A 26,928-nucleotide genomic window follows, 5' to 3' on the forward strand; every position below is an offset into this window, starting at 1 on the left:
TCCGTCAAAGCTGACGCGCAGCTGATCCATAAACGGCCCGAGCTCGGGTTGCATATATCGGCGGAGGCGGAGGCGGCGGAGGCGGAGGCGGCGGCGAATGCATTCGCGTTCGTTGATACAGCGCCGGACGACGCCGATGCCCACGATGCCCCCATGCCGCCGCCGCCGCCGATGTCCTTTGATCAGATCAAGGCGACGGAAATGATACAGAGGGTAAGTCGAATTCGTTGACGAAGTCGGTTCCATCCCTTATCGTTCTTGATCGTTCCAAGTGGCGATTAACACAGAGTGTCCTAGATTCACAATGATGCGAGACAGTTGCTCCAAAATCTTCAATGCCTGGTCGATGGCACCTGTTCGAAAGGCGACTGCGAGTGCAGCGATTGCTTTAGAGGGATGATGAGCAGCAACTCGAGAATACTGGCTGCGCAGAGTTTATCAGAGGTTATCGCCGGTAACCTGGATGATCTGGCGCTGTTGTCCTGCAGAAGCACCACAGATGCAGAGCGGCAACGGACTGTGAGCCTGAAGACAACCAGGAAAAGGCGCTCTTCCAACGTGGTGGCGTTTGGTCGCACTTCCAAAGTGGTAGGTTCTCTCTGCTCTCAATCATCTCTTTTCATCCTTTAACAAGATGCAACGAGCCAATTCATCTTGACAATAGAGGCGTGTGGACAAATCCCTTTGTTGCCACTCCTGCCAGGCAACGAGCACGCCCCAATGGAGGGACGGACCCGATGGTCGATGGACACTCTGTAATGTTTGTGGACTACTATATGCGCACCATCTACGCAAAAATGCTCCATTTGCACGTCCCAAAACCCAAGAGACGATGGGGAGACACGTTTAGCGATGAGATTGTGGAGAGGCAAACATGACAGTGGGCGGCGTAAGGGAGCATTGAATTCTTGACATTTGAGGAAGGCGTTCTAGGAGTATACGCTGAGCGCCAGCGATGGGGATTCTTCGCTAAAGCAGCCTTTTTCTTTTCTTTCCAATGACACGATATCTAACGAAGCTTGAATGAATGAAGATGGTTCTTCTTGAACGGCCTGATGGTGGTGGTCCGCCTGGTCCCGGAATGCTCTGAACCCAGTGCAGTTCAGCTTGTGCCGTTCCACCATATTAAATGGGATTTCGACGAAACCATTCCACCGGATTTTTTTGTTTTTTTTTTCATTCCAGATACGGCCAATAGGTAATTTAGAGATGAACGGGCTTTCGGGGTCCAGAAACCAGAAAACTGAGCCGTGACGTCAGAGGCCGCTAATCATCCGGTCATTCTAGACGGGCAGTCGCGAATGACAACGGGGAGAAGGCGGGACGGGAATTTGGAAGGCGCAAGACGCAAAATAAGATTGTCAGGCTACGTACATTTCCCGAATTGGACACGCCCACGTGCGAGCGGCGAACTTCTTTCGATTCGACTCTAATCAAGTTCGATTGACATGTCACAGGCAAATATTTAGGCATCGGCTTCTGTGTGTGTTGAGATCCGCCACTCTCTTCAATCCTCACGAATAGCGCTTTGGAGGGCGCCAAGCGCTTCTGCTAGAAACGAGCCAGCGCTCATGACTCGACTTATTCCCGTGGGCAGAAGGAAAGAAGATTTTGCCACGGTCTTTTTCCAGAACGGTCCTTCGCTGATGTCAAATCATAATCTTCACGAAGCATCAACATCCGTCAGTGCTTACATGTACTATTAGGTATTATTGTAGGCCTGACTACACCGATGCAAGCACAACCAAACGAACATACCACGCGCAGGCCTTCTGCTCTTTGCAAGTCTCGCTCTGACTCTCTGCCGCCGTCTTCAATCCAGAATTTACACGCGGTCCATCGACATCACATGTGGCAGATAAGTTAGAGATACGGCCCAGTCTAGTCGTTCGGGGCGGCTATGGCCCAGCCTGCACGCCCAATCGAAGACAATGTTCAATTACACCAAAATGTCGAACCCCCCCCCCGAGCCCGCGTCGATCACCATACAAAACTTCGGCTTCTTAGTTGCGCTCATAGTGACCGCGACCAATGTCAACCGTCTGATGGTCTCCTGCGCAAGCGACAATTCGGCCACATTTACGGGTTATTCCCCGGAGGACCTGTTCGGACTCGAAGACTTCGGCAGCATCCTGGAGCGAGAAGATGCGGGAACCTTGATGGCTCGGGTTGGCTTGCTCAAAGAGGAGAAATCCGATGTAGGAGCTACAGGTGGCCGTGCCGTATTCAGTCTCTCGCTTCTCCCCAAAGAAGGCGAAGCTCTTCGATTTTGGTGCTCCATGCACCTCAACAAGAACTTCTCAAGCCCCGAAACAATTATTTGCGAATTTGAGCCACACGAGGATGCCCCTCCCATCGCAATGGGCCAACGAATTTACACGAGTGACATTGTGACGAGACTCCCTCGAATGTCAAGGAGAGTCGGGAAAGAAGGCGTGGAGTTGAGCGCGATGCAGGCAATTGGAATCATGTCAGAGATCCAGGCATCCTTCGCCGCCATAGCGGGTCTAGCGGCCATTCCCGACACCATCGTGACTACGGTGAAAGAGGTCACAGGGTTCGACAGAGTCGTACTGTACCGCATCGACGAGTTAATGGCCGTAACGATACTTGATACCTCCGACAGGGAATGGCGGGGCTCACAACGATGCATACACTTCACGCGGCCGCGCCGCGCCGGCAACGTCAATCATCAAGCGCCTTTCCCGAGCCAGCTCAGGCTTCTGCTCGATCGCGAAGCGCAACCTGCGAGACTTATCTACAAACACCAGGAGTCTCGCCAGCATAGACCTATCCACCTGGACCGATCCTACCTTCAAAGGGCTTCGCCAACATTCTTTGAAGAGCTCGTAGCCGAGGACACTAAAGCTCGCTCCTTCTTGACCATCCCAATCAACGCCTTCAGCAAGCGATGGGGTTTGGTAGTCTGCCATGCATATAGTCCCGAAGGAACACGAATACCAATGTCTAGACGTCAAATGTGCGAATTCATTGGCAGTACCTCCGGCGTTGCGATTGAGAGACTGGCATACGCATCTATGCTGGGTCATGTTGAATCATCGCGGGCTCAGCACGAGTCAATACTACATCCCGCGGAGAGTACTGAAGCGCCACAAGACCTCTTGCACCTCTTCGGCGCCGATTTTGCCTTGACGTCTATCAGAGGAGAGATTGGCAGACTTGAGGAGCCTAGCAAAGAGTCGTACCAAGAGGCAACGGCGATAGTGCGGTGTATTCAACCATACAGAAGCGAATCCGTCATTGTATCAACAGACGTGCCAGCTGAACTGCCTGATTTGGGGATCTCTACAAGTTCTCGTACCATATCTGGGCTGCTCTGGGCGCCGCTGGCTACATCTAGTGGTGACTTCATCGTCTTTTTCCGATTCAAGCAACTTGCCTCAACCATCTCGTGCGAGGGCGCATCACCCTCACTTGATAGTGATTCACATCCTGCTACCCAGCTGGCCCGCGGATGGTCTGACAGGCAAGTACGCATGGCCACTGCCCTCGGTTCGCTCGGTCGCCAGCTGCCTGTCTCGGAACTGCCCAAGGAGGGCGCCTCTATAACTCTTCAGTCAGCAATCTCGCTTGCTAGACTCGAACCTTATGTGTACAGTGCCGTCGGCTCCATAATCGAGAGTCTCGATGATACATTGCAGAGTCTCGGGGATCAGCATATTGCGTACGACAATGTGAACCAAGCCTATTTCTCTTCTAGAGCGCTTGAGTATTTACTCAATGCTTTTCGTTGCTAGCGTCCTAATATGAACCTTCAATTATGTAAATCTTCAATTCTATAGCGAGTCTTGAATGTTTGAGAGGCTCAATCGGCCAGTACTTTGTGTCGGGTCTTGTCACGGCTGACCTTCTTCCGTTAAGGGGGTCATGTAAGCGAAAGAACCTTTTGCTCTGATACACGCCACCCTGGGCTATGGATTTTCAATGGCTCTTTAAACCTTGATATCATCTGCCCTCTCATTGAGCTCAGTGAAGCCGTGAGATGTAGATATGATGATACCGGAGTCTACTCCGACGCACGATATTCCGACTAATTCCAACTGACACCTGACGGCAGCAGGCAATCTCTCGGTGCAGAGACGTGGCGCTTACTGCGTAGTACTCACCTGCATTAGGTACCGGTGCTCAAAGTGGGGCCACTTCACCCCAAAACGGTGAGAACATCGGGCGGATGGTGAAAGCGGATCCCAGGTTCCACACCAGCGCTTGGACCATCTTCGAAAAGATACGTATCGCCCAGCGATGAGCTCACTCGAGACACACGAAAGACGCTATGCCTGATCCGTGTAGTGACTCCAAGCTAGCTCCAAGCTTCAAGCTCCCGAGCTCCCTCACTCCCTGTCCCTCACTCCCTCGACATCTCTCCGGACATCCAATTGGCAACGGTCCCTCGTAGGCAATCATACGAAAACGGGAAGATGCCGTCCAACACGCAATCCGAAGACGCCGCGGAACGGCCCCTCTTGGCAGACCCCCATCATGAGTACGGCGGCACCGATGGGCCCGAACCTCCTGTGCTCATCGCCGAGGAGCGCGGGGCTGGTACCTTTTCAAAGAACCTCGGCGCCGTTGAGGCGTTCGCCATTGTCATCAGCATCGTCATTGGTAGCGGCGTGTTTACCTCTCCGGGTTCCATCGATACGAATGTTCCCTCGCCCGGCGCTGCGCTGGTAGTATGGCTCGTTGGTGGTGCCCTGGCGTGGACTGGTGCGAGTACCATGGCCGAGCTGGGGACCGCGATCCCTGGTGAAGGCGAGTTCAACTCCCTACCGAGTCTCTGTGCGGTACGATGGCGCTGACGCTATATAAAGGCGGTGTCCAACCCTTCCTGCAGCACATTTATGGCGATGTCTTCGGCTTCCTTGCCGCCTGGACCTGGATTGTGGCCGTCATGCCAGCCACCCTCGCCATCCTCAGCATCGTGTTCATCGAGAGTATCTACTCCGCCGGCGGGGTAACCGATCAGGCCGGCGCTCTCTCGCACAAGTTGTTCTCGATCCTGATCCTCGTCGTTATGAACGGCGCCAACTCTATCAGCACCAAGGCGAGCACTCGCTTGAACAACTTGTTTGTCGTTACCAAGTTCACCAGTATCTTTGCTGTGGTGCTTGCCGGCATCGTCGTCGTCATTCTCCAAGTCTCAGATCACGACCGTGATGTTGGCGGACGGGACTGGTTCAATAAACCCTGGTTCGGGAACCGCAAGACGTCTCTGCCGGGTGGCGGCGAGCTAGACTGGAACAAGGTTGGGACTTGGGATATGCTTGGATACTACTCTGCTGCGCTTTACGGTGCTTTGTGGGCGTATTCTGGCTGGGATAAGGTATGCCGCTCATCATAGTATCTATCAACGGACACAACTAACACTTTCAAGGCCGTCTACGTCTCAGCTGAGCTTCAGCAGCCGGCACGCCAGCTCCCTCTCGCCATCAACACTGCCGTCCCGACCATCATTCTGTGCTTCATCGCGGCCAACGCAGCTTACTACATCCTTCTCCCATGGAATGTCGTTGCCGCGACCGACAGCGTGGCAGTCGTAAGTCAAACCAAACCAGCACCTCAGCACGCTCCACCCCAGTACTCACAATAGTCAGACTGCCATCAGCCGCCTACTCGGCCCAGTCTTCGGCATCGTCGCCGCAGTCCTCATCTGCCTCGTTGTCGCTGGCTCCCTCCTCGGCAACTCGTTTGTCGCAGGCCGAATGACCGTCGCAGCGTCAAACTTCAACTGGCTACCCAAGTTCCTCGGTTTCGTAGGCCGCGTGGGGCTCAAGTCAGAGGAGAGCTCGCCAGCCGACTCGTCCGCCGATGCTTCGTCTGGCCCCGCGCACGCAAGATCCGACGCGCCGCTCAACGCGCTCTTGCTGTCGACGATTCTTTCGGCGCTGTACATTCTGTTTGGCAACTTCCGCGCCCTTTTGACGTTCAACGGTCTGGGCGAGTACACATTCTTCTTTTTGACGGTCTTCGGTGCTGTCATCTTGCGCGTTCGAGAGCCGAAGTTGCGCAGACCGTACAAGCCGTTCGTGTTGATCCCGGTTGTGTTTGCGCTGGTCAGTGGATTTGTGGTTGTGAGAGGCGCCATGTTTGCTCCCGTGCAAGCGCTCATCTTGATTGTGCTATGGATCGTCGGGCTTGGGTTTTACTGGGCTAGGAGGAAGTATTATGCGCATTGCAATCGGGCCGACCACTGATCGAACAACCACGGTTAACTGAAGCGGTACATGTCGAAGACCAGCAATTTGGATTTATCTAGGTACAGTATCTGCGAGATACACAAGACAGACGTGCAATGAGCACATGTTGGAGACTAGACTGGATAACTTTAGATAGCTCTCAAACCATTCAACATTCTAGTTTCACAAGCTTATGTTGCTTAGAGCTCCTCGCTCGTGGGCTCATTCCTACCAGGGTCATCCAAATCAGCAAACAGCTTGACGCCCCACTTGGCACCCGGGTTACTCAAGCGGTGCTTCTTATCCTGCTTGCCAATCTCCTTCAACTCCTCCTTGGTAAACTCAATCTCGAGCGCCTTGCGGTTCGAAATGATGTGCGAGTCCTTTGTGCTCTTGGGAATCACGCTCGTGCCCCGCTGAATACCCCACGCCAGCACGGCCTGGAAGACGGAAACGCCCTTCTTGGCGGCGACGTCGACCCAGAACTTATCCTGGTAGATGGCGGGCAGGTCGTCACTGTACGTCGGGTTCGTGTTGGCGAGCGGGGAGTAGGCGATGACCTCGATGCCCTTTTCCTTGTGCCAGTCGACAAACTCTTGCTGTTGGAGGTACGGGTGGGTTTCGAATTCGTGGGCGTAGGGCTTGATTTCCGCCGCCTTGAGGATCGTTTCGACGTCGGCTTTGGCAAAGTTGGAGAGGCCAATGTGGCGGGTTAGGTTTGCCTTGACGAAGCCTTCGAGCGTCTTCCAGGTGTCGACGAGGGTCCTCTCGCGGTCGAGCGCGTTGTTGGGGTCGTCGGGGATGAAGGCGACGGGCCAGTGGATGAGGTAGAGGTCGAGGTAGTCTACGCCCAGGTCCGAGATGGACTTTTTGATGGCGGCTGCGGCGCGGTCGGCGCGGTGGTCGGTGTTCCAGAGCTTGGAGGTGATCCAGACGTCTTTGCGGGGAACGCCGGAGGAGGCGAGGCCTTTGCCGGTTTGGTCTTCGTTTCCTGGGGGTGGGTTGTTAGTTGTGAGATCGAGATTGTGAGGTTGGGGATGACTCGTGTGAGTTGTTTGACTCGCGCGAGCATGCGAGTGAGAGCATGTGAGTAGATGTGAGACGGAACTCACTGTAGATGAGAGCGGCGTCGATGTGGTTGTAGCCTACCTCACCCACGGCGAAGGCAACGGCATCGGCGACTTTGCTCTTGTCGGACAGCCATGTTCCCAAGCCCAGAGGCGGGATCTTGTCGAGACCAGAGAGGGAAGCTTGGGCCAGGCCCGCGCCGGCGGCAGCGGCGACTAGTGTCTTGAGGTACACCATGATGAAGCTATTCAGGAACCTGGTTCTCACTGTGGTTTCTAGTCCACAATATTTGATGCTATTCACAGGTCGATGGACAGTGGCTGGGACAGCTCAATTGATGGGAATCGCGGTCTTTTGGCAGAAATTCTCTTTCCCCTCTTCGCTTTGAAATCGCATCATCCCGATTCCTATCCGCTTAACCAGCCCCCCCGGTCTCTTTTTTATCAGTGGAGGTGGTTGCCGGCAGGGGAGCATGACATCATCCATCTCCTCACTTACACCACCCGCGCACCGGGCTCCCATTGACACACGCAACGTCGCAGCCGAAGCACGTCAATCCTCGATGATTTGCTATCGGCAATATCAAAGTTCTGGGATGAGCGAGATCCGGGAGATATTGTCAATTGGTATCAAGAATTGTGCCATCAAGAGAAAAGCTAAGTAACAAGAAATAAGCGTCTAACAAATCATATCACCAACCAAAAGAGCCAGCCGATACCGGTGGCTACCAGAGGTGAAATCAGCAGCACCGCTTCGAAGCGACCTGTGCCCGATGAGGAAGGTGACTTGGTCGCTGCCTCCACATTGCTCTTCGCCTTTGATTTTGACGACGCCCCGGCTCCGCTGTCGGCATCGGCCTCGGATTCGGTCCCGGAGTCGGCATCGGTGGCCCCAATCCCGGCCCCGGCACCAGATGCACTGCTTCCCGACGACAGCACCACTTCCGCGCTCTGAGCTCCAGCCGCCGGCGCCGGTGCTGCCACCGGTGCTGCTGCTGGTGGTGCTGGTGCTGCTCCTCCTCCCAACGCCGCCGCAACAGCCGCGTAGGCCGGCTTGGGCTTCATATCCTTATCGAACAAGCATGCGTCCCCGGCCCCCGAAAACGTGGACGGGATCCAACTGTACTTATCCGTAAACTCCCACACCACGACGCCGACGCACTTTGCGTTATCCACGCACGTCTTGACGACGGTGCCGTAGTCCTTGGCCTGCTGCTGTATCGCAGCATCATCGGCAGGCAACTTATCATGCCGCACATCCAGCTCCGTGAGCGCGACTTCCAGCCCCAGATCCGTGAAGCGCGTCATGACTTTATTGAGCGTATCCTGCGACGGTGTCTTGCCGACCTGGAAATGCGACTGGAACCCGATGCCGTCGATTTTCACGTTTGCGGCTTTGAGGTCCTGCACGATCTTGACGGCGCCGTCCGTCTTGTTGGAGTTGAACTCGAGACTGAAGTCGTTGTAGTACAGCTTCGCCGCCGGGTCGGCTGCCGCGGCGGCCCTGAAGGAGATGGGGATGAAATCTGCGCCGAGGGTGCGGGAGAAGACGCTGTCGCGGAGGGTGCCGTTGTCGGCGAGGGCTTCGTTGACGACGTCCCAGGAGTAGCAGGCGCCTTTGTAGTGCGTTACTACGTTGGAAATGTGTGCTTCAATTACGGGGGTGAGGGTTTCTGGGGTCCATGTGCCCGTTGAGACTGGTCTTTGGTCAGTACTAGTTCGAGATTCGAGGCTTCTAGTGCAAAGACGAGCCGGAACGCACCAAATTGTGGAAGTTGAGAGTGCCATGTCAACGCATGACATCTCATCATCTGCTTATTCGCCTGCGCGACGGCCCTCACCGCATCCGGGTTCTTGAACTGGAACTCATTCTGCGTCTTCTCCGTCGCGTCCCATTTCTGGCTGTTCTCCGGCACCACGAGGCCGAACTCGCCCGTCTTATTCAGGACCGCCATGTACGCCGCATCGTTGAAGAGGTTCGTGTCCGTCGCCGTGCCGAAGAAGAGCTTTCCCGACTTCACCGCCAGCTCGTGGAGGCCTTGGCCCGATACAGAGGCTGCTCCTCCCCATGCTGAGAGGAGAAGCCAGCTTGTGAGTCTCGCCATGTTTTTTCTTTTCTTTTTTCTTTTCGAAGATCGCCCCGCCTGATGATGGAAGCTCGTGAGAGAAATGCGTTATGCGCGTAAAAGCGCCAAGGCTGCGATGAGCAAAAGATGGGATGGAGGATATGAGAGCGCAGAAGCAGAGGTCCGGGGGGGGAGAGAGAAAGGGAAAGATGTCATTCGATGTAACGTCTTTCATGCGGGCACAGACTAGCCCATATATCAGTGGGCAAAGAGAGAGTCTACTTGTCTACTATACCCTAACTCTCTTCTCTGTCCTCCAATAGCCCAATTCGCATTACACTTTCAGGAGCTTCCCGCATGATCATGTGGGAAGCGGCAAAGGGCTCTGGATCGGATGTTTGGGTGCCGTACCGGGATGAGGCCGATGAGATTTCCGCCAGAAGAGGGGGTTGACAACTTGCGCGTTGGTTCCGGTTGTGAGGGGGCCGTATGGCGGCCTTTGAGGTGCTTCACTTGGGGTTTCAGAGTCGTCCGAACCGTACTATCATCATCGGCGGCGGGGGCGTTGGCGCACTTTTTTCTTTTTCAAAAGACCATTCATCCTAGGTTGATGAGAGTCAGGGATCATCTTGCATGAAGGCACAGCCTAAAGTCAATTAACCCACCTCTTCAACTGGCAACACCCCTAAAGTGAGGCTCCGAGACGAGGCTTAGTGGCGGGGCAGGCAGAGAGAAAGTCGTTGTTGGCAAGTTGATGTGTTGTACAAAGAGGGGCATACCGCACGTACGCACATACGCACATACGCACACGGAGAACTCCAGTACAACGTCATTTATTCTCAGCCTCGACAGGGCTGTTGCTTCTTATTTATTCTTGAAGCTGGGCTTGAGGAAGGACTACAAGATGGCTCGTACGCCCGCGCTTGGAGGATCGAAAGCAAAGCAGGTAGTCTTTCAGATGATTGACTCGGTCGGACTGCCCGAAGTAAAGGTCCGATGCTGGATTGTCAGACTCAATTCCCAAAGCTAGAGCCCGGTTCTCTTGGGGGATTTCTCATTTTCTTCTGAAAGTGGGATCACAGATACTGGCGGTTCAGGGACTGAGGGATTGAGTTTCGGCGTGTCTCCTCACGAAAGTAGTAAGGATGCTTTGGTGCTTCACCCTCACTTCTACTCTACACGTCCGTGTAGTCAAGTAATGCTACCTAACGTGTGACAGACGTTCCTGGGAATATCGCGAGAAAATGCTCCGTAATCTTACACAGTTTATCACAATATCTTACACAATCTCAAGGTACTCGAGCTCATCCTCATCAGTCGGCCACAACTCACCACCCATCGCACCAGCAAACACTGTTGGTCCAACTATCGTATACCCTCCAATCTCATCTTTACAAGGCCTCAAGATGAAAGGATGATCAATCCCAGCGAGAAGACACACGACATCACCCTCACGAACACCAACAACTCCAAACCCAGCCCTCCTATCATGTGTGTAGAACAATTTTCCCAGCCGGAGTTCGACTCGGCATTGGCACCCGCGCAGCAGGTCCCAATTGACAAGTGATGAGATAACCGACATGCCTCGTACCGACCTGTTAGAAGACGACGACGTTGATGATGATGACGTTGATGACATGGTTGCCGACCACTCATACTTCTTAGGCCCTTGAATGATCCACCATAGCAATTCGTAGAGACTGCGGCCCATAGCGTCGAGCTTCGGCCCCGCCCAGATAGAGCTCGTAACGCTCGTCATGAAGCGGCCGAGTACATCTAGATAGGGGCTTTCGCAGTCGTGTAGAAATGGTTGATTCAATTCGCTCTCTCCGTCATTGTCCGCCATCTTCTCGTCATCGACATCACATCTTCCTTCGGAGCACTGGCTCGTGGTAGGGAATATGTCGCTCACGAAACTTCCTACTGTCCCTAGACGTACCCCTCGCAGAGTAAGCCTCCTACCATCTCCAGAGAACACGAAATACGACTTGGCGCCGCCAGAAGCCGCGCAAAGACTAGTGTAGTAGTACTTTTATGACCCCCTCACCTCAGAGTCCGTAGTCGCAAAGTCAACAGTCCACGACGGCATGCTCTCCCATGCAACACCAGCCGTCGTCTTCTTCCGATTCGAAAAGTACAGAACCCGCAAGCTGTTATCTTCTTCGACCATGAGTCTTGTTGCGTCCCGAAAGACCTCTCCGACGGGTTTCCGATAGTCCACCGTCATCTTGCCGAGTACACCCGGGGACAGTGCCCGCAGCGCAAAGATCTTATCTCGCGGCTCGGAGGCTTGCATTGTGAGCACGCGACGTAGTTGATTCGTTGCTGCGCGGAACGGCCGCGTCGTTGCCATTGCTTGCCATTCGTAGAGGTCCACGTGTAGGTCCATCCCCTGCTGGCTCGGTACGCTCTCGTCTTTTGGTGCCACTGCCAGGAGACGCGCAAGGCTCGAGAAGAGAAAGAGTCGGGAGTCACGGCACAAGACGGCAGAGTTCTTGTGGGCGAATTCTTGTAGCGTCCATACTCGTGTCCAGTAGGGTGATAGTCTCAAGTGATGTAGCGTATCACTATTACAAACTGTCACTTGGTTAGAGGTTGAAAAAACAAATCTGAGGATGAGGACATGCACGACATCGTACCTTTCAGAGCAATTCTGGCAGCCAAGCTCTTTACTCCTTCGTTACGACCGCGATCATACCCGAGACGTGGAAACAAGGCCAGAGGCTTCGAACACGCCAAACTGCCCCAGGAAGCCGGCGCATGATCCTCCCCAAGCCAGACAACTACGGTATTTGCGCGCTGGTAGATCTCGGCCATCATGGCCACTTGAGCATTGCGTTCATCGTCAGATGCCTGGTCGATGCAGATGGCGTCTATCCAGACACTCAAGCTACGGCGGTTCTTCGTTTTGCGGCGAAGAGATCGACGCAGCAACCTCAGTGCCGCAGCGCAATTCGGAGTTATTAACAGCTGTTTCCTGGCAGATCCAGAACTTTGTATCGTGAGCGGCTCACAGGACTCTTCTCCGCCCCAGGTATAAGATAGCGCAACGTATGAGGGCGGGCAGTCCACGTTTGCTTCGACAAGACGACAGCTAAGAGGTTCTTGAACGGAGTTGTTCTTCGCGCTCCTGTGGAGCACTACGAGTCGAATGGATCGTGGGGTAGACAGGGCTTCGAGTTTGAATTGATTGGGGTTCTCCATCCCGATTTGACGAATTTGAAGAACTTTGGAGAGAGCTAGTGACTTTAAGAATATTTTAACGCAAGAAGTGGAAAGAGTGGACTTTTCAAGCTTCATTCGAGTGAATGTTGTGATCATCATAGGGAATCACCACCGACGTTGGGCCAAGCAAATAAGCACTAGTAGGGGCATAGGAGTGGCCGATGCATGATTATCGGTAGAATGTACATAAGAGGAATGCAGCCAGGGATACAATTGGGCTGAGGAAAAGACGTTTTCAGCCGCTATTTTAAGACAACCAATGCTATGGCGTTTACTGTCTTCATGAGGTAGTCAGGAATCTCGTCAGTTGTCAGCTCCAACATGTGGTGCTACAGATAACATTTGTCACTGGATATGGCAAGAATCTCCAACGATGTCTGAGTTGCGAAACACTGTAAAATTCCGGACAATGCATCCCCGCACGAAGATCAGTCGCCAGTGACGTTTGATGGAGCGCAGGCAGAGATGGCGAACGAACCACTGGTTGGATTGTGGATTGAAAAGCTGAGATGAACCTCAAAAGCGATGGCCATCAGCCGCCCTCAATAGAGATAGGAAGGTTTCTTGGCAAAAGCATCAATCGCAAAGCCTGCTGAGGACCGGAGGTATCGAGGACTTTGCTTCGTGCCGAGCGAGGTGAACTGGTACGGTAGACAATGTCGCACTACATAAGGGAGACCCGGTGATGTCTTGAGTGACGATCTTCTCGGTCTAGAATCGCTAATTACTGTTCTTTCTTTTCAAGCATTTCAACAGCTTGGGTTCTTTAGTGTAACCTGGCCATCGAAAGTGATGTCCCTACATGAATGTTTTGCACTTTTGATTTCTTGCTTCTACCTCGCTCACTAAGCCAAAAGCGTGACGGTCATCACTACTAGGTACTTCGAAGACGACTTTAGGCGGGGAAGATGCCGACAGCCTGGCGAACAAAGTCCAAGGGAGCTTCAATACGAGCTTACTCTAGATTCTCCTTTTCTTCTTTCCCTGGTAACTCCAGAGCCTGGCATGCTGAAAAACTCGATTCCTGGGCGATTGTCTAGCATACACCCCCAACTCAAACCTTGCCATCAAGTGATCGGACTTTGCATGATAGGTACATGTTTGGAGAAGGTAGAAGCCTTCCAAATCGAAATAGCGACAAGCTTGTGATATTGAAGATCTGGCATGCAACTCCAATTGGTGCTCGAGTTTCTATTATACGTGGCTCACGCAGAATCCCTCTACCGCGCAGGCTTGCCTTGTTTGCTACGAAGTTGTAACTTGTTCATTGCCAAGCAGGTCTCACTTATCATCTACCATAGTAATTACAATGCGTTTACAGATGAGGTCTTTTCTCAGATAGGTATTCGGACCTTGAGAAATTCAATGATGTGCTTAAGGAATACGTCGAAACTATACACCGTTATAGCTGCTACTGGTGTAATTGGACATTGCTCGCGGTCATTATACGCACCGAATGCCGTTTCTGATACAAATGTCGGAGCTAGCGAATATCTGACGCCGACCACCGTGAGTGGTGGCCAATGACGATCAAAGATGTTTAGTTCGGCAGCTCGGCCTCGAGAGGGGTCGGCTATCGGCACCGTGCTTCCGTGTGTTGACCGGGGACTTAGGATTGACTGCCTCAACACTTACACTTCTTGAGATGGATGTATGTAACAACATGAGCACTCGACCCAACAGATTCCATGATACTGAATACAAATTAAAATCAAGTCAATATGTCGGGACGTATCGATACACACATTCACGCGCTTCCTCCAGCCTACCTTGCAGCGGTGAACGCCGCAGGAGGGGACCCTTCCGGGTTTCCATCGCCTGAGTGGTCTCTAGATGCCACTGTCAAGCTGATGGATAGTATCAGCACATCGATAGGTGAGATTTATGAATTAGGGAGAATTGTGCATCATTCCTCCACTCGACTAATACCGTGAACAGGAATACTATCAGTCTCAGCCCCCGGTGCATCGATCGCGGGAAGTGGTGAGGACGGGCGAAAGCTTGCACATACCTTGAACAACGACCTCGCAAACCAAATCAGCAAGTCACTAGCGGGGAAACGGCTTGGATTCTTTGGAGTGCTCCCTGACTGGGAAGACGTCGACGGCGTAATATCAGAAATCGAGTTTCTTTACCAGAAGCAGAGACTCTGTCACGGTGTAACCGTCTTTACCTCGTACGGGGGCAAGCTCCTCGGGGACCCAGCCTTCAAGCCCATCTGGGAGAAGCTGCAAGCTCAAAAGGCTCTCATCTTTCTCCATCCGACGGGCCTCGACGTGACGCCAAAGCTCATAGCTTCAGCTCTCCCGCAGCCGATCGTCGACTACCCTCTCGCGACTACCCGGGCCGCGGTGGACCTTGTCCTAACCGGGACCCTCCACTCCTGTCCCGACGTCGACGTGATTCTCTCGCACGCTGGAGGAACTCTCCCATTCCTAGCCACCCGTGTGCTTGGAACCCTCAACATCCCAGCCCTCGCTGATGTCGTAGCTGTGGATTATGAGACTGCGCAGGCCGACTTTGCTCGGTTTTATTATGACACGGCGTTGAGCTCCAGCCCGACCCAGCTAGGTGGCTTACTCGACTTTGCCGATCCGTCTCACATTCTTTTCGGATCGGATTTCCCATACTGCCCTGATCTGCTAATTGAGCTTCAGGTTCTTTCCTACGAGGGGTTTGTTGCATCTCATCCAAGAGGGTCGGTTCTTGCACCCGAGATTTTGCGAGACAACTCCATGGCCTTATTGAAGAAGCACAGTCAGGGGAGCGATCCAGATTGGGACTGTGAAGTGAAGAAGGTGGTGCATGAGTCGAAGATGTAATGGGATGCTCGGATTGTGTGACGGTGTACATGGATCTCAAAGCTGTACTCACAAGGGTGTGAGCGTGGTCATTATTTTGTGGCATAGTTCTATCTCTCATCTACTGGTTGCAAATCAACGACAAACTTGGCTTCGTAAGGCATGCTGCATCTCAATCATTCCTCGTCAATCCACTCAAAGTGCGACTGCGTCTGTCTGCAATCAAACTTGGCGCGTTCCTCCGGGCTCATGTCAGCTCTAAGAGCAGCAGCTTCGGCACTCAAGTCATCCATCTCCATATCCGCCACAGCATCAGCTAGTCCATCGCCAGCTTCTCCTTCGTGTGCCGCATCCTCGTCGTCATCACTGTCGTCCATCTCGAAGTCCTCATCGTCTGCGTCATCTACGTCCTGAGCGATCTTTCTCTGCTCTGCCTCGTGCACCCGGCGCCGCCAGCCCTGGAGTGCGACGATGCATTCGTCGTGCTTGAAGTCTGCAAGATCGCCAGTGCCCCAGCCGTGGGCGCGGTAGATGTCCACCGGCTCCGACGACTTGGCGAGAGCGCTCGGGTCGAGGATCTCGGCATCGACGTCCTCAGTCGGCGGCACGGGGAACAACTGGACGCCTAGGCTTGACACGAGCTGAGAGAAGTAGTCCGTAACAGAGTACGACCGTACACACCGCCACGGCTTGTTACGCGGGACCTTTCCAACGGTGTAGAGATTCTCCTCGTATGGCGTGAGAATACCTCGGCTGCAGTCTACAATCCACCAATAAGGCTTCGTGCGCGAACTAGAGGAACGATACTCTCCGTACGTGAGACAAATAACGTCCGGCGGCAAATCCATTGGTGCGGCTCCCGTATCGCGCGTGGGAAGGGCAGCGAGCTCATGAAGCCCCGCGTCGCCGCGATCGGACCACTGGCTGAAGTGTCCCTCGTGACGGAGGTAGCGCACAGCCTTGGTTTGTGGTGCGACGTTCCAGGGGCCCGGACGAGGTCCGTCGTGCATCGGTCTGGCGTAGGGGAGATGGCGCAGCAGGTCGATAACGACCTCGGAGCGTCGCAGAGCCCGCAGGGCGCCGATATCGAGGTCGGCATCTGTCCAGCCTCCTGGCGGGGGGAAGTCGACGTATGATGATGGAATGTAGGCCAGGCGCGTGAGGGCCGAGTAATATTGCTTGAGGCCGGCGACGACATCGTCGCGGTTGTAGGCGCAGTTGAGGGGGGGTTGATCTGGAGGCATCTCGTCGACGTTGACCACGGCTGAGTGAGGGGTAAGTGAGCAAAGTGAGTATGAGAAGTTGGTGGTTTGGCTTCCAAGACTCACAGTGGTATCACAATCTGAGAAGAAAAAGAAAGAACTGAAATTGCCCCGCAGAAGATTTGTTATCGTGAAGAAGCCTTGTTGAGATACTTTGCCGTCTGTTGCGTGGAGTTTGTGGACGCGACGCGTCTGTTTCTTTCCACCCCGCCCTCAAAGCGGCCAAAATAGGCCTCGCTTGGCGAGACCGTTGGCAACTGGTCGTCTTCTTCAAGCAGGTCGTGCGGACAGATGCAGAAGATATCTTTTCTAATTCGACCAGACCGCTCATTCTGACTGGGATGAGAACCAGGGTTCAAGGCACTAAATGAGCCAGGGTTTTGATATGATGACTCAGAAGCACATGTTGCCTTACTGCACTGCGATAAACAGTGAAAGTTCACATTGTTACACCTTGGAAGAGTGATAGCGAGTGAAAAGGACCCCTCACCACTCTCACAATCATGGGCTGCTCCAACTCACTCTCAACCTCCATTGCTCATAGCGAAATGCACGCGACGGCAACTCCTCATCATTTGCTGGCCCACGGTCATTCTCTTATATCGGTTCACTTTCTGTCCGCTCATGAATGAATGAATCACGAGTTTATTGGCGCGAATAATTCACCACCACCACCACCTCTCATACATGTGTCGCTCTTAACTGCCATGCTATGTCACACTGAAGCGCGCCCGGTGCCCAATTGTGAACCTGCCCAATTCCTCATCCTCACCGTCGCATCGCCCACACGACCCGTCTGACCTTCAAGCAAGATGAAATCATGAGCCTCGCGTTCCGGCAATTCGACTAGTAGATCTAGATCGTTATTCCCACAGCTGACATGCTCCGAGAACGCGCGAATATCATCTCTGAAAGCTTCCTGCTGACCTCCAGTGATGTACAGGCTTTTGGTCGCCGCGGAAATCTCATCGACCCATGCCATATCACCGTCCATCGGCATCGCCATGGCGAGGTCGCTCTCGTCGGATTTGTTCCGCACGGGGAACCGCGGGTGCAGAAGCTCGGCCGTGGCGCGGGACATGCACGTTGTGGTGAGCATGTCGACGTAGTTGTTCTCTGTGAAAGCCGGCGTCGTCGTCTTACTACTGAGCCAGGGGGACACGAGGAATACACCTGCGAGGCGGTTCTCCAGGCGTAGGGCCGGGATCTCGAGGTGGCATGGGTGACAGATGTGGCGAACGACGGAGCATGCCAGGTTTCCTCCGGCCGAGTCGCCGCCTATGAGGAGATCGTTGGGTTTGATGCCGGATAGGATGAGCTGGTTGAGCGCCGCGATCGCTTGACGGAGCTGTGTGGGATATCTAGCCTCGGGGACGAGAGTGTACTGCAAGACCGCAACAGCAACCTCTGCGTGAGCTCCAGGGCCGCCAGTGACGTACGCGTTCCAACACCAGTCGAGGTGTCCGGGGAGAAGCGGCACCACGTATCCACCGCCGTGGAAGAACAGGACGAACTTTGTGGCCTTCTGACGATTGCCGATCCACAAGATTGAGCCGTCATTAGCAGGGAGGGCCTCAATCTTCTTCTGCAGCTTGTCTGCGAGTTCTGGATGACGTTTCTGCTTTTTGGCGATCCATTTCTCGTACGTCTTGATCGAAGGAGGAATTAGGAATTGTATCTCGCGTGCTCTCATCGACCCCAAGGCAAAACGGTAATAGGCGCAGAAGGCGAAGAAGCGGACCGAGACGCCTCTCGCGATAGCAAACGGGATGCCATAGAAGAAGTTCCACGCCAGTTGTATCGGAGCTACCAATACGGGGAGTCAGTCACCGTTCAATGCCTCGCTGGAAAGCAAGAGCCATGTCGAAAGCGAGACATACCACGGAATAGCAAACGAAAGACTAAGTCTCTCTTCTCCCAAAGCGAAAGCTGCGGTCTCGATACCGACATTTTTTTCTTCGTTTCTCGGTCGCACTCGCACGCGATGATCGCACCCGAAAAGAAGCCTACTGATGTGTCTAAGGGTTCGGTTCGTCTGGTGTCAAAGCTGTCTACAATCCAGCCGTATGGCCGACATAAATGAAAGGAGAAAAGGCTGTGCTATGAGTAACTGGTAAGTGAGTAAGCAACCACCACCGCTCAGCGCAGGGTGGCTTTGGAAGTCTGGGAGGGCGTTCAGACAGGTTCAGATAGGTTCAGACAGGAGGTTTGACGTGGACAAGAAACGCAAATGTGGCTCAGAATGTCACTGACATGTCTGTCCGCCGTAATTCGCAGGAGGCACGAGCAACCGAAGAGACGCTTCAACTACCGATGCTTCCGACCGAGGCATAATTCAAGATTATACAGGGTGGCAGAGGTAACAGCAACTTGATGCAGATTGACTAGCAAGGTAGTTCGCACTCGTTTAAACTCGTCACAAAAGCCGGTCTCCCACGTAGCATCATGTTGCTCCTTCAGGTTAGACCCTTGCATTATTGCGTGGGGGATGCCCCTCACTTTGACGTGCAGGGAAAAGAAGCTTGGATCTCCAAACCTCATGCTCGTGCAGATTGGGGTATCAAGCCGCCTGGTCTGATCTCGTGGAAGTGGTTCCGGACCTCGGCTTCTCACTTTGGAGGGAGTGTTCTAAAGCTGTTGGGTCGATCTCGGCTCACGTTGAAACGTGACAGTTTCGCCCATAACATTAAAACACCAACCCCAGGCAGCATTCTAGCTCCAACTATTGGTAACTATTTTCTATCTATCTGCATCTTCTAGTGGGATTGATGACGCTAGCAACAACTGCACCATGTTGACCTCACGAGAAGGATTCACGGTTGATGTGATTGCCAGATGGCTCCGGAAATCAGTCCTCAATCCATACCTCTCAATACCGCTTGCGACCGGACTGGCAGTGGTATCAGCAAAAAAGAACGGAGCGGTCGGACTCTCGGACATCAGATTTGACACCGCTCAGCGCGTTGCCTTTCTCGCGGCTCTAGCAAGCTTTGTCTTATCAACTACCGAGTATCTGAACAAATGGTCGGCAAATAACTGGACGACAGACCACACATGGGATTTTGACAAAGAAATCATCGTTGTTACCGGTGGCAGCAGCGGTATCGGCCACAGTATTATCAAACATATCTTAGCCAGAAACCCGCGGGCGACTATCGTTGTTGTCGACCTGGCTCCATTACTATGGGAGCCTCCGAAAGGCTCTAACATTCACTTCTTCAAGTGTGATCTGACCGACACAAAGGCGCTCAAGACTCTTTGCACGTTGATCCGAACTCAAGTCGGCGATCCCACCGTTCTCATCAACAATGCGGGAATTGCACGGGGCTACAGCGTCATGGAAGGCTCGTACGCAGACGTTGAGCTGACTATCAAGACAAACTTGCTCGCCCCCTTCCTGCTTACGAAGGAATTCTTGCCTTATATGGTTCGAACCAATCATGGCCATATTGTCAACGTCGGGTCGATGAGTTCAGTGGTTCCCCCAGTGAGAATTGCTGACTACTCAGCCACCAAGGCAGGACTCACCGCGATGCATGAGGTAAATGATATTCTTTTGGCTTGTTGAGCGCTTTGACGACTGCTGACACTATCATAGTCACTTCAACTTGAGCTGAAGTACATTCACAAAGCGCCCAAAGTTCGTCAAACGCTTGGAATCTTTGGCTTCATCCGAACACCGCTGGTTCCCTTTGACCCCGGTCAGCCCCATTTCATGATGCCGCTGCTTCATGTGGACTCAGTAGGAGAGGCCATCGTGAATTCCCTGTACAGTGGCTTCGGAAGGACGATCTATCTGCCCGGTATCATGTCATCTGTGACAGCCCTGGTAAGTCTCTTGCGTTCCCCGATTCTTTGAACTACACGCTGACGTGACCAATTTGCAGCGAGCTGGTCCCGAGTGGTTATGGCGTCTCGCGAGAGAAACAACTGCGAGCGCAAAGGATATCGCGTACACTCCGAGGCAAAAGATTGATGATACAACTGGGCAATTTGAGATGGTGGAGCCTGCGAAGAAGTGAACGTATTGAAATCTCTGTACGGTCTTTTAGATGTGGTGAGACAGATACGATTAGGTATGCACAGCTTCAACGCAGCCAAATGTATCCACGATAGACAATCACCAAGTCACAGCCACCTGCTGTTTCCCTCAAACTTCTGGTTGGATCAATATGTTTACCTGTCACACCTACTGAAAATATGTCTGCACGTCCACAGAGCTGAGACCTGCAGCTCGCTAAATGTGGTGATGGGTCTCCAAAAGGCCCCCAACCGGATGAGTTCAACAGAATCGAGATGGACCGGGGCGTCAACATCTCCGTTACCCCGGCGCTCCGGCCGCGAACCGTTGCATTTTCACATAGCTCGTGTGCTCCCGATCTGCCAAGAACTATCGTTGCCCAATAGTCCCGAGCGGGATCGTCACCCTTCCGCGACCAGCTCCATTTTCCCCTCATCCCCGAGCCATAGCTCCCCACTTTGGAGCGATCCCCCCATTAAAACGAGGTCTCTTAGGTCATGGTGTTTCTCAGAAGCTCTTACAAAGTTTCACAACGACGTCGTGGTAGCATGCATATGCTTGCCACTCTCGGACGAGACGGGCACGCCCAACGTGGGACGAGCCGAGGCATCGGCGAGCTAACCCCCGTTGACCAAGGTCGACGACGACATGCTCCCCCGCACTATCCTGATTTCCGCGAGTGTTTGGTCGCTTCCTGAAACTGAGTTTTTGACCTCATCCTTTCTTGTAACAAAGTCAACAGGCGTATCTGAAGTGAGAGTCGGTTACTCTTGACTACCATTCTTGAAAGTAGTGTCAATACATGGGCCGATTTGATACGCGGAAAATGTCGAAAGCTCCGGATACGCCTACCTACAGTCAGTTCGCATGCGTTGGGACTGGGTTCTCGGCGATCGGGCTGGGAGCTACGCTGAAGAGATGGTATGGCATTGGCGACATCAAATTCTTTGAGCGGCATAGTGATCTTGGAGGAACATGGTTCATCAACCAATATCCAGGTGACATATCCTCTCTGAGCATGGGCTCCACCAAACATGGCTGTTATTGACATCAACTCACAGGATGTGCATGCGACGTGCCTAGCGCTTTGTACAGCTTCTCGTTCGAGTCCAATCCAGACTGGAGTCGAGTACTGCCTCCGCAACAGGAGCTATGGCAGTATCTTCACGATGTAGCCAAAAAATACTCGCTCATAGAGAAGATGAGATTCGGTGTCAACGTCGAGCAATGCGTCTGGTCGGAAGAGCGCAAGCGCTGGAGGTTGAGCATCCGTCACTACGAAACCAACCAAGTCTTTGCGCATGAGTGTCAGTTCCTCTTCGCTGCCACGGGACAACTGATGCAACCACGGGAGATCGACGTTCCTGGTTCAACAAGCTTTAAGGGTCGCATATTCCACTCGTCCCGGTGGGATCAAACCGTGGATATCCAGGACAAGAAGGTCGTGGTCATCGGGAACGGGTGTACCGCATCGCAAATCGTGCCGGCGATTGTAGGCAAGACGAAGCACCTCACGCAAGCTGTCCGCACAAAGCATTGGGTTCTTCCCCCCGTCGACAACGAGAATACAGAGTTCATGAAGAACATCTTGAGGCATGTGCCGGGAACACAGACACTGCAAAGGTTTTTGGTCTTCGCTGCGGCAGAGAACACACTGAGAGGATTTTACATGACGGACGATGGGAACAAGTATCGCAAGCGCGCTAGGGCCAATGCTGAGAAGTACATGAAGACAACAGCACCCGAGAAGTATCATGACAAACTCATACCGGACTTCGAACTGGGCTGTAAGAGACGCATTTTCGACTCGGGCTACCTGAAGAGCTTACACTCGGAGAATCTTACCTTACTCGATGACCCGATCCAAGAAATTGTACCAGAGGGTATTCGGACTCGGGAAGGCGTCACAGAGGCGGATGTCATCGTCCTGGCCAATGGTTTCGTAACGAACAACGCGGTTGGGGGGCTAGATGTTATTGGTCGAAACGAAGAGCAGATTGACCAGCATTGGGAGTCTTTTGGTGGCCCAGAAGCCTACAATTGCACGATAGCAAGCGGGTTCCCCAACTTCTTCGTATTACTTGGTATGCTCCCTGATATGTAGCATGGAGAGTAAAACGTTTGCTAACTTAGTCCACTCTAGGCCCAAACTCACTCACAGGCCACACATCCACGATTATCGCTGCGGAAAACTCCATCAACTTTGCACTTCGCATCATCAAACCGGTGCTTGACGGCAAGGGAACGACCGTCGAAGTGACTAGAGAGGCAGAGCAGCGATATGTGAACCAGATGCAGGCCGACATGCAGAAGACTGTATGGTCCACAGGATGCACTAGCTGGTATCTGAAGGACACAACGGACGGCAAAAAGTGGAACGGCTCAACCTATCCTTATTCTCAAGCGTACTTCTGGTACCGCTGCTTGTTTCCCGACTTTGGGGACTTGGAAATACGTGTAAGCATGTGAATGACAACGAGGTTACTTGAAACGGCCAAGTACTGACATATCAAAGGGACCGACTCACGCCGGGCGCAGGAGACGGTCATGGCCAAAGAAGTTGGCAGTTGCCGCTGTTGTGGGATACGCTCTGTCACTGCTATTTGGCCTACTTCGGAATCCATTGACTCGGAATCGCTATTGGCAGCAGTTCAGTGTAGGCATGCAATTGTTGAGAGCTCTGTTGATGATGAAATTGGCGAACCTCAGAAGAAGAGTTGGCATGGCATGAGGAAGGAGACCTCGGAAAGGGCAACTTGTTAGAAAGGAAATGCAGGGGCGATGTGGAAGAGGACTATCAGTATGAGTTGCGAGCTGATGACGGGAGTGCAGCTGCCCTGAGAAGGCAGTGCGAGTATCATATAAGTTGATATTCATTGTCATCAAGACTCAAGAATGGAACATGACAACTCATGCCCGCTTTGATAGAATATAAGTACTCACTCAAAGAATGAAGTTTCAGTGAGTTCCTCTCACTAGGTCTCAGTTCGAATACTTTCTGTATGGATATTCACGAATGCAATGTGAAGTTCACTATAAGATTCGCGCATCAAGTATGAGGAGCGGAAGGAAATGTGAACAACAAGTGGTATCTTTTACTTTTTTGACTATCTTCCTTGACGAGGCCAGAGCAAGAGTTCAACAATTCGACATTCCAGTCTCATTTCTTATGAACATTTACAACTTGGCAGCAGCCTTGGCCAGATCGGCAAGAGCCTCACGGCGCTTGAACTTGGCGTCCTGGATGACACCAGCATCGGCGTCGCTGGAGAAGTTGCCGGTCCACTCAACGAAGGTGCTGTTCTCGTTCTCGCCAGAGGTGACGGGGTAGCAGCGGATGGTGCTGACGACAGAGGTGTAAGACAGCTCAGGCTGGGAGGTAATGACGCTGTAGGTAATGTAGTGGTTGATGGTCTGAATAGTGTATCAGTCTCCGTGCGGTCTTTCGTATGCAAACACGAGGAAGTAACCCCGCGATCAAGAAACTCACGCTGTGCTCCTCCTGCTTAACTTCAAGGACGGTGCCGTCCTGGAAAGTCCATCTGACAATATCGGTCTCCTCCTGAGCCTTGACGAACTCGCTGCCCTTCAGAGCAGACCAGAAGTTCTGGAAGTTCTGGACTGTTTGTTGAAATTTCGATATCAGCGTTTGCTCACGCTCATCCTTGACCCACTCGTTGAACAAGATTTTCACTGCACTTACGCTTGATGAAGTGCCAAACATGGCTGAGAGGCGCCTTGATGACGGCGCTCTCGACGACGGAGGTGGAAGTGGGAATGACGGAGGAAGACATCGTGACGATTTGTTGAATGATTGATTCAGTTACTTTGGAGGAGGGCAAACTTGCAATGATGACGCGCAGGGGAGTGAAAAGGTAAGAGAAATTCTTGCATGTATTTGATGACGTAAAATTGTGGAAATGGAAATATAATCCGCCGAGGCAGAATTTGACTGGTTAAGTTCCATTTAGCTGCCCTTATCTAGCTACATTTTTGCCCATCTTCTTGTTTTTGCGTTTGCAGCCAAGGGCCCAAGGCGTCATGTTGTGTTGAGGCGCGGAACTGAGGGGTAATTGGGGTGCATAAGCGCTTAGTCGAAGCAGGTTTCGTCATACATGAGCACTGGTATGGCATGCTTTTCTTGGTACTATTGCAGCAAGACCGTACGTTCGATCCTTTCAGATCAACATCTTGTGGCCGAACCTCCGGCATTTTGTGAAAAACCTGCCGTGGCCCCGTCGGTATCTCGAGGACCCACGCGGACCCGGATCCACAGGCTCAATAGTTTGGTGGGTGTCGTCTCCGGTGCCGACCTCATATCCCGGACGGAATTCGGAAGACTCGTCGGATGCACAGGAAATGTCTTTGTATGCAGGGACGGTCCCCATGACAATCCCCCGCACGAGTTGACTTCCGGGGAAATAATTGTTAACCCCGCTCGGTAGCTGATTTCGGAACTTCGGCTAGTATAAGTCGATCAAGTAGAAGGTGTCATATGCGATCAAATACAAGCAACACCAAATCTTACTGTCGTTCTTTCTTTTGAAAGATGTCTGAGGAGTACGACGTTCTCATTTGCGGTAGCGGCTCGGCCGGTCTTTGCGCAGCAGTCTGGCTAGCTCGATGCGGCATCAACTTCAAAATCCTCGAGCGGCGAGAAAGGCCACTGAAGCAAGGCCAAGCAGATGGTGTCCAAGTCCGCACAGTTGAGATTCTTGAGCACCTGGGTCTCTCAGAGGATGTGCTGAAGGAAGCTTATCACGTTCTCGAACTTGCATTCTGGTCACCCGACGGCAACGGCGGAATTCGCAGGTCACATCTCGAACCAGACACCGAGCCCGGACTCAGCCATCTACCCCATGTGATCCTGAATCAGGCACGCATCAACGAGATTTTGATTGAGGACATCGTGAAGTCATCTGGTCAATCACACATTCAGTATGGAAGTGACATACGTGAAGTTGTTGTCGATAGCGAGGCCGCGGCAAACCCCGATGCCCGTTGCGTGACTGTAAAGGCGATTGAAAATGGTGTTGAGCGCACATATCGTGCCAAGTATGCTTTAGTCAGTCCCGCTTAGGTTTCTACTGAGCTGAAAGAGATGCTAATTATCGAATCTAGGGTTGCGACGGAGCCCATAGTGCGGTGAGGAAGTCTCTTGGCTTCAAGATGGTGGGCGACAGCAGTGATGTGGTCTGGGCTGTCATGGACATTTACCCCAAGACCGATTTTCCCGATATCCGGAAGAAGAGCGTCATCCAGTCTGACTCAGGCAATCTGGTCATCATCCCCAGAGAGGGTGACGAGATGGTCAGGTTCTACATGGAAATGCCAGTCTCAACACCGGGTGAAGTCACACCTGAGAGAGTGAAGGAGCGTATCGATGGCATTTTCAAGCCTTACCAAGTCGAAATAGCGGAGACATCGTGGTTCTCTGCATACTCCATCGGACAACGGCTTGCGGACCATTTTACAAAAGATTATCGGGTCTTCCTTACCGGCGACGCCTGCCACACACATTCGCCCAAGGCGGGACAAGGCATGAACGTCAGTCTCCAAGATGGGTACAACATTGGATGGAAACTCGCCGCAGTTCTCCGAAAGCACGCTCATCCTTCGATATTGGAGACGTACGTATCTGAACGTCACCAGACAGCCAAGGGCCTCATCGATTTTGACAGGCAATTCGCAAAGATGTTTTCTTCGGCGTACCGGAAAGAGAACGGGTACACCACTGAAGACTTTCAAGAGTATTTTATCAAATCGGGGAGATACACTGCTGGTCTAGCCACACAGTACCAGCCATCGAAGCTCGTGAGGCCTGGTCACAAAGACAACTTGGCGTCTGGTGTCAGCGTAGGAATGAGATTCGAAAGCGCGCAAGTCGTTCGCTACTCTGATGCCAAAGCAATGCAACTTTCGCATGCTCTGTGTACAGACTCGAGGTGGTCTTTGATTATCTTCCCTGGCGATGTAGTAGAGGCTCAGGCAGAGAAACGCCTGATCCAGGTGAGCAAAATGAACGTCTCTTGCAGCTTTGTTCACAGCATCACTAAACATGTGTACAGGTCGCAGAATCGCTTGAAGTATTGATGAAACAGCTTCCTACCCTTCAAAACGATATCCATAGCTTTTTAAGTCTGGTTTTGGTGCTCAAATCTGACCGACGAAGATTGGAAGATCGGCAGATCCCACAGTTGTTCACTCCCAACGCAGGAAGGTGGGGAGTTAAATGTGAGTATTCCGGATGTTGTTTTAACAAGTCTCGTCTCTACCTCAAACACTTCCA

The 26,928-nt window shown here is 52.7% G+C and overlaps 12 protein-coding genes across 12 annotated transcripts; 6 read left to right on the forward strand and 6 right to left on the reverse strand.

The window, feature by feature from the left end:
- Window positions 1-1,931: 1,931 nt before the first annotated feature.
- On the forward strand, window positions 1,932-3,758 carry N0V96_011756 (uncharacterized protein; the record flags this gene model as incomplete). The annotated part of the gene is made up of 1 exon (XM_065759382.1): window positions 1,932-3,758. The coding sequence occupies one exon, from the start codon at window positions 1,932-1,934 to the stop codon at window positions 3,756-3,758; it is 1,827 nt and encodes a 608-aa protein (XP_065611946.1).
- Window positions 3,759-4,439: 681 nt separating this feature from the next.
- N0V96_011757 (uncharacterized protein) lies at window positions 4,440-6,215 on the forward strand (the record flags this gene model as incomplete). Its single annotated transcript, XM_065759383.1, has 4 exons — window positions 4,440-4,800; window positions 4,833-5,344; window positions 5,396-5,557; window positions 5,616-6,215. 4 exons carry the CDS (start codon window positions 4,440-4,442, stop codon window positions 6,213-6,215), a joined length of 1,635 nt encoding a protein of 544 aa, XP_065611947.1.
- A 182-nt stretch (window positions 6,216-6,397) lies between these two features.
- Window positions 6,398-7,502, reverse strand: N0V96_011758 (uncharacterized protein; the record flags this gene model as incomplete). Its single annotated transcript, XM_053192690.1, has 2 exons — window positions 6,398-7,188; window positions 7,310-7,502. 2 exons carry the CDS (start codon window positions 7,500-7,502, stop codon window positions 6,398-6,400), a joined length of 984 nt encoding a protein of 327 aa, XP_053050047.1.
- A 449-nt stretch (window positions 7,503-7,951) lies between these two features.
- On the reverse strand, window positions 7,952-9,369 carry N0V96_011759 (uncharacterized protein; the record flags this gene model as incomplete). Its single annotated transcript, XM_053192689.1, has 2 exons — window positions 7,952-8,895; window positions 9,027-9,369. 2 exons carry the CDS (start codon window positions 9,367-9,369, stop codon window positions 7,952-7,954), a joined length of 1,287 nt encoding a protein of 428 aa, XP_053050046.1.
- Window positions 9,370-11,362: 1,993 nt separating this feature from the next.
- N0V96_011760 (uncharacterized protein) lies at window positions 11,363-11,964 on the reverse strand (the record flags this gene model as incomplete). Its single annotated transcript, XM_065759384.1, has 2 exons — window positions 11,363-11,876; window positions 11,960-11,964. The coding sequence occupies 2 exons, from the start codon at window positions 11,962-11,964 to the stop codon at window positions 11,363-11,365; spliced, it is 519 nt and encodes a 172-aa protein (XP_065611948.1).
- A 3,568-nt stretch (window positions 11,965-15,532) lies between these two features.
- On the reverse strand, window positions 15,533-16,600 carry N0V96_011761 (uncharacterized protein; the record flags this gene model as incomplete). Its single annotated transcript, XM_065759385.1, has 1 exon — window positions 15,533-16,600. One exon carries the CDS (start codon window positions 16,598-16,600, stop codon window positions 15,533-15,535), a length of 1,068 nt encoding a protein of 355 aa, XP_065611949.1.
- Window positions 16,601-17,333: 733 nt separating this feature from the next.
- N0V96_011762 (uncharacterized protein) lies at window positions 17,334-18,568 on the reverse strand (the record flags this gene model as incomplete). Its single annotated transcript, XM_053192685.2, has 2 exons — window positions 17,334-18,424; window positions 18,499-18,568. The coding sequence occupies 2 exons, from the start codon at window positions 18,566-18,568 to the stop codon at window positions 17,334-17,336; spliced, it is 1,161 nt and encodes a 386-aa protein (XP_053050042.2).
- An 841-nt stretch (window positions 18,569-19,409) lies between these two features.
- N0V96_011763 (uncharacterized protein) lies at window positions 19,410-20,640 on the forward strand (the record flags this gene model as incomplete). The annotated part of the gene is made up of 3 exons (XM_065759386.1): window positions 19,410-20,159; window positions 20,217-20,447; window positions 20,506-20,640. The coding sequence occupies 3 exons, from the start codon at window positions 19,410-19,412 to the stop codon at window positions 20,638-20,640; spliced, it is 1,116 nt and encodes a 371-aa protein (XP_065611950.1).
- A 1,033-nt stretch (window positions 20,641-21,673) lies between these two features.
- On the forward strand, window positions 21,674-22,743 carry N0V96_011764 (uncharacterized protein; the record flags this gene model as incomplete). Its single annotated transcript, XM_053192683.2, has 2 exons — window positions 21,674-21,679; window positions 21,787-22,743. 2 exons carry the CDS (start codon window positions 21,674-21,676, stop codon window positions 22,741-22,743), a joined length of 963 nt encoding a protein of 320 aa, XP_053050040.2.
- Window position 22,744: 1 nt separating this feature from the next.
- Window positions 22,745-23,108, forward strand: N0V96_011765 (uncharacterized protein; the record flags this gene model as incomplete). Its single annotated transcript, XM_065759387.1, has 2 exons — window positions 22,745-22,751; window positions 22,801-23,108. 2 exons carry the CDS (start codon window positions 22,745-22,747, stop codon window positions 23,106-23,108), a joined length of 315 nt encoding a protein of 104 aa, XP_065611951.1.
- A 708-nt stretch (window positions 23,109-23,816) lies between these two features.
- N0V96_011766 (uncharacterized protein) lies at window positions 23,817-24,433 on the reverse strand (the record flags this gene model as incomplete). Its single annotated transcript, XM_053192682.1, has 3 exons — window positions 23,817-24,053; window positions 24,130-24,260; window positions 24,343-24,433. 3 exons carry the CDS (start codon window positions 24,431-24,433, stop codon window positions 23,817-23,819), a joined length of 459 nt encoding a protein of 152 aa, XP_053050039.1.
- Window positions 24,434-25,188: 755 nt separating this feature from the next.
- On the forward strand, window positions 25,189-26,732 carry N0V96_011767 (uncharacterized protein; the record flags this gene model as incomplete). The annotated part of the gene is made up of 2 exons (XM_053192681.2): window positions 25,189-25,694; window positions 25,781-26,732. The coding sequence occupies 2 exons, from the start codon at window positions 25,189-25,191 to the stop codon at window positions 26,730-26,732; spliced, it is 1,458 nt and encodes a 485-aa protein (XP_053050038.1).
- Window positions 26,733-26,928: the final 196 nt, after the last annotated feature.

This window comes from Colletotrichum fioriniae (assembly GCF_027942845.1).
Source record: "Colletotrichum fioriniae strain IMI 355084 chromosome Unknown scaffold_19, whole genome shotgun sequence".
In the NCBI taxonomy this organism is placed as follows: Eukaryota; Fungi; Ascomycota; class Sordariomycetes; order Glomerellales; family Glomerellaceae; genus Colletotrichum; species Colletotrichum fioriniae.